The 11,138-nt window shown below is 38.4% G+C and overlaps 1 protein-coding gene across 1 annotated transcript; it reads left to right on the top strand.

Moving 5' to 3' along the window:
• The first annotated feature begins 10,264 nt into the window (after positions 1-10,264).
• LOC115669971 (uncharacterized) lies at positions 10,265-10,825 on the top strand. The gene has a single exon (XM_030591141.1). It carries the CDS (start codon positions 10,265-10,267, stop codon positions 10,823-10,825), a length of 561 nt encoding a protein of 186 aa, XP_030447001.1.
• Positions 10,826-11,138: the final 313 nt, after the last annotated feature.

Below are 11,138 nucleotides of genomic sequence, written 5' to 3'. Positions count from 1 at the left end.
TTGGAAATTGAATAATTAGAGCTTGATGAAATTATGTGGACAGACTAATTATTCTTATCCGTTCATATTGCTTCTCGGGTATCTATATAAATGTCTTGTAACAAAGTTTTTTCTAAGTTTTACCTTTAAGTGTACCTTAGAGTATTGTAGATTATTAGAATAGAACTCTCCTCGTTTCAAGAAATTTTTTTGGAGTTTTCTCATAAATATAGCAAAGCATATCCCCTCTAATATCGCCCCTCACCCTTCTCCCGTCTCTTCATTATCTAACTATTGTAATTCATTTGTATTTAAAAAAATATTTTATTTATCTCAAAATTACATTGTTGAATAATTAGAAGAAAATCTCGGAAATCTCAAGGGAAATCTGCCAAAAAATTAGATGAAAATCTCGAGATCGAAAATTATTTTGTTTCCATTTATTTCTAAATTCTCAAGATTAGGAAGTAAATCGCTAGAATTCAGAAGTAGGAAATCTATTCTTATTTCTTTCTATTCTTTTAGTTGTCGTTGGCCCTATTTAAATGTCATGTTCTTTGTAAGTATGAGAAGTAATAAAAAATAGGAGAGACAAATTTTCTTCTTTAAAAATTGAATGGTATCAGAGCTTAGGTTTTGAATCCGGCTCCTATAATGGTGAAAACAGCGATGACCAGAGCTAGTAGGGACACCAATCCTTTAGGTGTCATGCTAGAGACAACCCAACTAATCTCTCTACACAATTGAGCAATGGTGGAGAGCAATTCTCCAAGAATTCCAACCTGCTATAAACAGTTAACTGACTGAATGGCCAAAATTATTTGGAGTGGGCTCAATAGGTGAAATTAGCAAATTGATGGTGGAGGAAAGGTAGGCCACTTGACATGCGAGGTGAAGGAACCAACAAAAAGCAATCCATCTTGGAAGATTTGGAGATTTGAGAACTCTTTAGTGATTGCCTGGCTAATCAATTCTATGGAACCATCAATTGGAAAACCGCACCCGTTCCTTCCTACTGCTAAAGATGTGTGGGACACTGTGAGAGAAACATATTATGATTTGAAAAATTCATCCCAGATCTTTGAACTAAAGACAAAGCTATGGCAATTAAAGCAAGGGGATTGTGAGGTTACTATTTCCTGCAATGAAATGGTGACCTTCTGACAAGAATTAGATCAATGCTACGATGATACATGTGAAAGTCCAGCTGATTGTAAGAGTCAAATGAAGAGAGAAGAGAATGATAGAGTATATATGTTTTGTAGCAGGCCTTAATCGAAGCTTGGATTAAGTGAGAGGCATGATCCTTGGTCGAAAACCTTTGCCATACATTCGCGAGGTTTTCTCTGAAGTTAGAAGGGAGGAATTTTGGAGGCGAATCATGCTACGTGATTTGGAAACAAATGTTAGCTCTATATTTGAAAATTCTGCACTTGTATCTCGAGGGCCTGATTTTGAAGAAGATAGGAGGAAGAAACCGTGATGTGAACATTGCAAGAAACCATGGCATACCAAAGAGACATGTTGGAAAATTCACGTAGAACCGCAGAATTGGAAGAAAGAAGGTTCGAAGAGAAGGAGCAGTAGTGATGATAGTGTTTTCCAAGCAACCAACGAAGAAGAGCAAATCAAGTCAGATTCGATTCCATTTACAAAGGAACAATTAGGTCACCTATACAAACTTCTTAAACTTGTTCAATCTCCACAACCTTCTTCAAATCTATCTTGTTCTTTAGCCCAGAAAGGTAATTATTTTTCTATTGCTTTCCTCATAGAAAATCCACACCAAAAACTCCATAGATTCTCAATTCAGGAGTAACCGATCATATGATAGGTTGTTCAAAACTCTTTTCTACCTATAGTCTGTGTGCAGGAAATAAAAAAATCATAATTGCATGTGGTTCTCTTTTAGCTATAGCAGGATCATGATCTATCAAGCTCTCACCTGCCCTCGCACTTTAGAATGTTCTTCATGTCCTGAAGCTATCTTGTAACTTGCTGTCGATTAGTAAAATAACCTCTGATTAAAAGTGTCAACCAGATTTTTTCTCATCTCATTGTGAGTTTTAGGACTTGACCTCGGGGAGGACAATTGGCAATGCTAGAGAGAGTGGAAGACTATTTCTTTGAGGATGGAACAAGCTCAAGTAGACAAGTTTACGGTAGCTATTTCGAATCTATTACTGTTAGTAAGGATGATGACATTATGTTATGGCATTATAAGCTAGGTCATCCAAATTTTCAATATTTAAAGTTCTTATTCCCAAAGTTGTTTTTGAATAAAAGTGCATTTTCATTTTAGTGTGAATTCTATCCAAACATCATCGAACCAATTTTCCTTCACAAATCTACAAGCTGTCGAAACCATTCTCCTTAATTCATAGTGATGTTTGGAGCCCATCTAGAATTCCTACACCCTCGCGAAAGAAATGATTTGTTACATTTATTGATTATTCTACAAGGGTGAGTTGGGTATACTTGTTAAATGAGAAACCTAAAGTAGAGACTATTTAAAAAAAAAAAATTACACCATAGTATAAACACAATTCCAAGTGCAAATCCAGAATTTTAGGAGTGATAATGGGAAAGAATATTTCAATAGAATTTTGGGACAATTTTTCTTGGAAAAGGAGATTGTGCATCAAAGTTCTTGCCCTAATACCCCTCAGCAAAATGGGGTGACAGAAAGGAAGAATAAACACCTTTTAGAAGTAACTAGACCTCTACTCTTTACAACTAAAGTTCCCACATACCTCTGGGGTGAAGCTCTTGACATATCTCATCAACAGAATGTCTTCTAGAGTGTTAGGATTTCAAATACCCTTGAGAGTCCTTCAGGAGACCTACCCAATTTTTGGACTTGCTTCAGCCTTACCCTTAAAACTATTCGGTTGTTCCTCCTTTGTCCACATCCATGATAGAAATCGGGGGAAACTTGATCCCAGAGCAAAACCATATGTGTTTGTTGGTTATGCACCTAATCAAAAAGTGTATAAATGCCTTGACTCGATTTCCAAAATATGTTTGTGACCATGGATGTCACCTTTTTTGAATCAATACCATTTTTTAGAGCTCATCTTCAGAGGGGGAAAAAGTGCAAATTCGCACAACACCATCATAGATTCTTTTCGTCTAACGGAACCTAAAAATCCTTTTTCCAAAAATCCTATTCCTGTAATCTTTATACCAGATTTGGAACTAAGTGTTTTAAATAATGAAAATTCGGGTCCACCTATATTGCCATCGCATCCTACTTGTGAGCATAACAGGTGCGAAACTACTACCAATAATACAGAGCTTCCATCCTATTCTCAAGTCTACACCAGAAGAGATAACACTCAAAGAAATGAGTCTCCTGCTCCCTTAAGGTGCCATGAGTCCGAACCAGGGCATAACCAAAACTCCATACAGTCATCGGGTAATGTTCCAACTCAATCTGTTTAACCTGATGAACTTGACAAACCTATTGCAATTCGAAAAGGAGTTAGGTCTTGTACCAAACATCCTATGTCTCGTTATGTGTCTTACAAAAACCTCTCACCCAATTTCCTTGTATTTATCTCAACATTGTCTTGTGTAGAGATTCCAAAAACTGTGCAGGATGCTCTACAGGTACCTGAGTGGAAGCAAGCAATTCTTGAGTAGATGAAAGCTTGGGAAAAAAATGGAACTTGGGATATGGTGAATCTACCCAAGGGAAAGACCACAGTTGGATGCAAGTGGGTATTCGCAACCAAGCATAGATCTGGTGGATCTATTGAAAGGTATAAAGCTCAGTTGGTTGCCAAAGGATTCACCTAGACTTATGGGATCAATTACTTTAAAATCTTATGATGGATATCGGGTTTTATGGGTGGGCCGCCCATGTTAAGCTAACCCAGCCCATGATTCATCATGAGGGCCCATCTCAAGTAACTTCTCTGGCGGCTACTTACGAATTATGCAACTGCTCTTGGCGGTTCAATTAAAAAAAATGGGATAAGATCTTGTGAAAGAGATAGAGCAGTTATCAATAGATAAAAAGAAATGCAGAAAAGAGAACGATGTTATGAGGTTATGAAAAACACACGTTTTTACTCTCTCCTCTTCACCTTGACGAATGATCCGAGAAACTCTTGAGCCTACAATTGATGGCATTTAATCCGTGGAAACAAAGTATGTTCGTTATGTGATAAATCTATTCGATTAGCGTTTGTAGTTTTTCCTGGGCATGTTTCTCGTTGTTTAAGTCTCGATTTTAGGAACTGTTTCTTGACTGTTCGAGATTTGGAATCCGTTTCCAACATTGGTATCAGAGCTGTGGTTGATATATTGTTAAACGAGTTGTTATACAAACACGGATTTGCCGGAAAACAAGAATTGGCTCAGATGGCCGCTCGGGTACGAAAATGCCACCCGATTGTACTGTTTGAGACTGCTTCTCAGAGTTCCGTCCATCAAAAATCAATTTTGATTATACGAGATGGTAGCACTTATCGAGACGAGTAAAACAAGTGGTGGCACGTCGCTGGGGAAGCCGCACGCTCCCCCATGCGCGACCTTGCCTCACACGCTGCCATGCGCTTGCCTACGCGGTTCGCGTGTGCGTGTGCGGTATGCGTGCGCCAACCGGCGCAGCGTAGCTAACATCAACCACGGGGTCCTCTAGTCTGATTGACCCAACCCGTTGACCCCATTGACCAACCCGTTGACCCCATTGACCAACCCGTTGACCGTTGACCGACCCGAAAAAAGAAGTGGGAGCTCTGAATGGAGCGTTCTTGGTACCGGTGTGTTCGTAATGGAATGCTCTACATTTTGGTATATTCATATTACATGTTTGATGCTTGTAAGGATGTGAAAATGCATAATGAACCCTATAATATTCGTGTTTTTGGGTATTTGTGGCATTTTCTTTTGTATTTCCTTATGATTTTGGAAAATACAATTGATGGCTCACAAAATAAGTGTTTCCTATTTTGTTGTACCATGGATTATGAGTAATCCTTTTTTGTTCTGCATTTGTTGCCAGAACAATGGTACATTTGATACGCATGCCTATATTCCTAAGGACGGATGAACAAAGGTCGAAACTTTTGAAGCTAAAAATGAGTTAGCTGCTTATTAATGGGACGATCGTGTTGACATGATTATGCACGTTGTCAAGGTCAATGAGATGATACAAAATATCATTTGGAATGATTACCTTATGCCAAATTAGTATATGGGTGCTAAGATGCCAATCAGGAAAAACGAAGACAAGGCTTGTGGCATGTATGCTATCCCACACACAAACGGCTTTCCGGGCCTTTATAAAAGCGAATGCCTTTTAGCCACCAAGCCCTCTTTCGAATTTTGATTAGCACCTTATAACTGCTTTATAGTAGCAGAATTCTGATGCACACTCTTCCAGTGGAATGGCGAGAAGTGACATTGTTCTGGATTATAACAAACTTGTAGAGGATTTTCTGAGACTATATATAAGGGTTGGGGCAAGGAAGACGTCGACCATTGGGATGAATGCATCATAGCGCAAAATGAATGTGCCACGGCTGAAACCTAAGGGATGTCTGAGGGTCTTCCCTTGGTTACCAAATAGGACCATAAAATTTTCAAAGGAAATTTATGAGTCTTTCCCGGTTTATGAGAAGCATGTGAGTCACTGAGGTTATGTCTTTATGTTTAGTCATCACTTATAAATATTTTTTTTATGTTGATATTTGTCATTTCTTTAGGACTTGTTGATATTTTCTTTTCATGTAAGACTTATGCATCGTTTATGGAATATTTAGTTTTGAATATTCAATGGCATTGTTCTTATATTGATTGCATGATATATGTGAGTGAGAAGTTTTACAAAGTTTTAGTAGCTTAAAAGAACTTAATTTTACATAAATAATTATATTAATGATAATTTTAAATTAAGATTCTTAGATGATGATTGGGAACATAGTGACCTTTCGAATCTAAAACCTCATGTGAAATTATTCATTAATGTATTAGGTTTGTGTAAAATAGATGCATAAATGTTGGGCATTAATAATTCATGCATATATATATATATCTGAAATGTTAAGATAGAATGGCTTCAACATCTAAGAATATAATGGCTGAGTTGAACAAACGAGAGAAATTAAACGGCGATTATTATGGAAAAGCAAGAAGCACTCGAAATTCTTAATCAGGTTATGGAAGAACTTGAAGATGGAAATACTGCACAATACAAAAGGGATAAAGATGCATTTGTTGTGTGGAAGAAAAAGAATTCTATGGCTCGCATTATGTTGCTGAGTAGTATGGAAAATAATATCATGCAGGAGTTAAGGCATTTTGACAATGCCAAAGATATGTGGGCATCATTGGTAGCAAGGTTTGGTCAAATATTTATCACCAAACTAAAACAACTCATTATAAGGTTTGACTCTTATAAGAAGCCTCATGGACAAATCATGAAACAACACTTGAGGCGTATGTCAAACATGATCAGTGAGTTGAAGGATGTTGGCCACATATTGACTGACAAAGAGCAAGTGCAAGCAGTAATCTGTTCGTTGCCTTAAAGTTGGGAGCATATGACCCACAATGAAAACATAAAGACCTTTGAGGATGCTATGTGCCACCTCGAACTAGAAGAGAACCGCCTCTTAGCGGCTAAACCAGAAACAGACATTTATTTTGCTGGTTTTGGCTCACATGGGGCTTTGGGCTCCGAGCGCAAGCGCTTGGGTGGGTTCAATATGTGGGATGGCAAGTGAGTGAATTCTTTAGATAAAAAAACCGAAGCTCAACCAACATGGGAAAAGAAAACGTCCTTTCAAGAAGAACATTTCAAAGGTGAAGTGTTTTAGCTATGATAAGAAGGGTCATTTCGCTCGCGACTGTGGCGAGCCAAAGAAGGTATAGACCCTTTGTATTCTTGAGAGTATTACTTATGTATCAATGCTCATTTTTTCTAAGTAAATCTAATCCTTTATGGACTATAAACTCGGGAGCCACAGACCATGTAGCGAAGGACGAAGATGCATTCGTTGCGTTCCGACGAGTTCCACTTGGAGCAAAGTGGATATATGTGGGGAACAATTCCAAAGTGGAAGTCAAATGAATTGGCACCTACTAATTGATTATGCGTGGTGGACGCACTTTGTTCCTACATGATGTATTATATGCTCCGGAGATTCGTCGGCATTTAGTTTTTGTGTTGGTTTTAGTTAAGCTTGGTTTTAAATTAAACTTTCATAACAATGGTGTTGACTTATTTTTGGGAACAAGTTATTATGGTTCTGGATATTTTCTAGATGGTTTAATTGTACTGAATATCGACTGCAGTGGTGTTAATGTTTGTTATTCACTATTTACATCTTCCATCTCTTATGATAATGATGTGAATATATGACATGCTAGACTTGGTCATATTGGCTAACTACGAATGAATAGATTAGCCAAAGAGGGTTTAATGGCCAATTTTGAAAAAGTTAATTTGCCTATTTACTTGCATTGCCTAGAGGAAAAAATGACACGGAAACCATTTGGAAAATGAAGAATAGATGAGTTTCCTTTGCAATTGATCCATTCATACATCTGTGGTCCAATAAATGTAAGAGCAAGGTTTATAGATGATGATACTCAATTCAGACATATCTATTTGACTTTTCATAAATCTGAGACATTAAGTTGCTTTAAGAAATTTACGAGCTTGGTATAAAATCAATTAGACAAGAAAATAAAAGCAATAAGATCCGATCGAGGTTGAGATATACGATGAGTTCATAAATTTATGTGATGAAAAATGAATAAAAAGACAATTGTGTATTTCATATACTGCTCAACAAAAAGAAGTTGCAGAAAGGAAAAACAGAACCCTACTGAAAATTGTTAGGTCTATGATGGTACTAGCTAACTTACTAATCACCTTTTGGAGTGATGCTTTGTTAACTGCTGCCTATATACTTAATCGTGTACCTTCTAAATTAGTTGCTTATACTCCATATGAGTTATGGATAGGTATAAAACCTGACTTGAGTTTTCTTAAACCTTGGGGTTGTGCTGTCCATATTTACGAGCCCTCTCATAAATACAGAAAATTGGGTCCAATAGGCAAAAAGAGTATTTTCATAAGATACTCAAAGCATTCAAAATGGTACATGTTTTTAGGTGAGTAAGAAAGTGGAAGTGTAATTGAATTTGAATCACGAGATGTCACATTCTTAAAGAATGAATTTTCTAAGGAGGGCGAATAGGTGAGGACTACTCTCTATTTGAAACTTTGAATCGTGATAATGAAATTAATGGAGTTCATCCAAGTGGGAGCAATGTGAGAAGTGGGGAATTAAATTCGAACTAGTCTCAATTACAACCACCTAATGAGATGATATACTTATTATCTAATCCAAGTGGGAGCGTAATGAAGCATGATGTACCAAGAGTAGAGTCTCCCATATGGCGAACAAGTTGCAAAAGCATTTTCCATCGACGTTTTGACATTGAAGGGGAAACTTTCATGGTCGCTTCGCAAGAAAAGGATGAGCCGAGGAATGCAAATAAGGCTCTAACAAGCCTTGATAAAGAAAAGTGGATGCAAGTAATGGAAGAAGAAATGAAGTCAATTGAATCCAAATGAGTTTGGGAATTGGTTGATCTCCCAAAAGGAAGTAGAGCCATTGGGAACAAGTGGGTTTTCAAAATAAAGCATAAAGTTGATGGCTCAATTGAAAGGTATAAGGCTTACCTTGTGGTAAAAGGGTATAATCAAAATGAAGGAATTGATTATGAATAAACTTTTTCTCCTGTGATGAGATTTATCTCAATTCGCCTTATTCTGGCAATAGTGGCAAGTATGGATCTTGAATTACATCAAATTGATGTAAAGACTGCTTTTCTCAATGGAGAATTAGAAAAAGAAATTTATATGGAATAATCCGTTGGTTTCATTACAATACGATAAGAACAAAAGGTGTGTCGACTTTTAAGATCGATATATGACCTTAAGCAGTTTTCGAGATGATGGTATGTACGTTTTCATAATGCCATAATGGCATATGATTTTGATATGATCGATGAAGATCATTGTGTATATATCAAAAGATCCAAAGATCAATTTGTGATCTTATTATTATATGTGGATAATATGCTAATTGCTGGTAGGAATATGGAGTTTGTTAATATGATTAACTATTGGTTATCTTCCAATTTTGAAATGAAAAATATGGGAGAATTTGCATATATTTTGGAGTTAAGATTTCAAGAGATCGTTCAAAGAGATCATTGTTTTTTTCTCAAGAGACGTATATAAACAAAATCCTTGAACGATTCGTATGCAAGACTGCAAAAGGTGAAGGATTGAATCATAGAATGTGTCCTAAAACTCCATAAGAACATGAACAAATGAAACATATTCCTTATGCTAGTGTTGTTGGAAGCTTAATGTACGCTATGATGTGTACAAGACTTGACATATGTTTTGCAGTATCCAATTCAGGTCAAGCACATTGGACAGCCGTCAAAAGAATCTTGAGGTATCTAAAGGGTACTACTGATTATTCGCTGAGTTATCAAGAAAGGGATCTGTGGCTTGAAGACTATTTAGATGCTGACTGGGGAGGAGATTTAAATGAAAGGAAATCTACTTCTGAATTTGTGTTCTTACTGAATAATAGCATTATATCTTGGAGTAGTAAGAAACAAACATGTATAGCCTTATTCAAGATTAAAACCGAATTCGCGGCATGATCAGCAACAGTACAAGAGGGTGTTTGACTTAAGAGATTTTAAGATCACTTAGGTATTGCTGAGAATGCTGCAAACTCATTGTTGGTTAATTGTGATAGCCAAGCAGCGATAGCTTACACCAATGATCCCAAATTTCATTGTAAGACCAAACATACAGATACAAAGTATAACTTTGTCAAGGATATAGTTGCACGAAGAGATGTGAACTTGTAGTACATATCTATGCATAGCATGATAGCAGATCCTATGACAAAGCTAATTCCTAGAGATGTTTTCTTGATTATGTAAAATCTCTAGGACTGTGTAGAAGTTGATGTACTCGTCATTTGTATTTCCCTAGAAGTTCACATTTAATGATATTTTCTATCATTATTAATGCTTGTGAGTTTAGGCTACGAATGACAACCATTTTGTTTCAGAAATCAATTTCTGGTCAGAAATTGATTTTTCTATTTTTGTTTCTAGAGGCGTTTTTGAGCAAAAAAACACATTTGATAACGACACAAAATTTCTATTCCAGAAATACAAATTTGTTTGATAACGGCACAAAATTTTTTCCTCTCAAGTGGCCGGTGAGTGGATGGCGGGCAGTGGACGGCGGAGGGAGGCGGCAGCGGGAGGAGGGTTGCCGGCGGCAGGAGACAATGGCTGGTGGTTGGCGGGCGGCGGCCCCCGGTGGCTGGCGGTGGGAGGTAGCTGGAGGAGGGTGGCCAGAGGCGGGAGCGGTGGCCGATTGGACGGCGGTCGGTGGCCCACGGTAGCCGGCAGTGGGAGGTGGACGGCGGCGGGAGGAGGGAGGCCAGTGGCGGGAGAAGGTGGCCGGCATTGGGAGGTGGGTGGCGAGGGGAGGAGGACGGCCGGCGGCGGTAGACGGTGGCCGGTGGACGGCGGGTGGCGGCCCACGGTGGCCGGCAGGTGGCGGCCCACGGTGGCCGGTGGTGGGATGCGGACGATGGGAGACTATGGCCGACGGTGGGAGGCAAGCGGCGGGGGGATTCGGGCAGCGGTGGGAGACGGTGGGCGGTGGATAGCGGGCGGCGGCGGGAGGTGGGCGACTGCTATCGGCGGGTGGCGGCGGGCGGCGATCGCCGCCAAGTGGGTGGCGGATGGACGATCGACTAGTAGCAAGGGTGAGCGATGAGAAGAATTTTAATTTCTCATTTCTATTCCAGAAATAGAGAAGCAAAAAATTTTAACTTCTGATTTCTGTTTCAAATTTATTTATGGAACAAATTTTTGTTCCAGAAATAGAAATTAAAATTGCGTTACCAAACGGATTTCTGTTCCAAACTTATTTCTAGAACAGAAATAGAGAAACAGAATGGTTATCATTCGCAGCCTTATTTGACATTTATGCATATTAATGCTTGTGCATTATATTAAGAAAGTATGTTGGACAAATGAGAGATTAGTCCACTCACATTGGTAATTGCCTCTATTTACTGCGTGATAAA

The sequence above is a fragment of the Syzygium oleosum genome, unplaced genomic scaffold (assembly GCF_021117445.2).
Source record: "Syzygium oleosum isolate NSW1041296 unplaced genomic scaffold, Sole_v2.1 Sole_v2.16, whole genome shotgun sequence".
Lineage (NCBI taxonomy): Eukaryota > Viridiplantae > Streptophyta > Magnoliopsida > Myrtales > Myrtaceae > Syzygium > Syzygium oleosum.
Note: the sequence above shows the minus strand (reverse complement) of the source record. Positions and strands in the feature narration are given on the sequence as shown.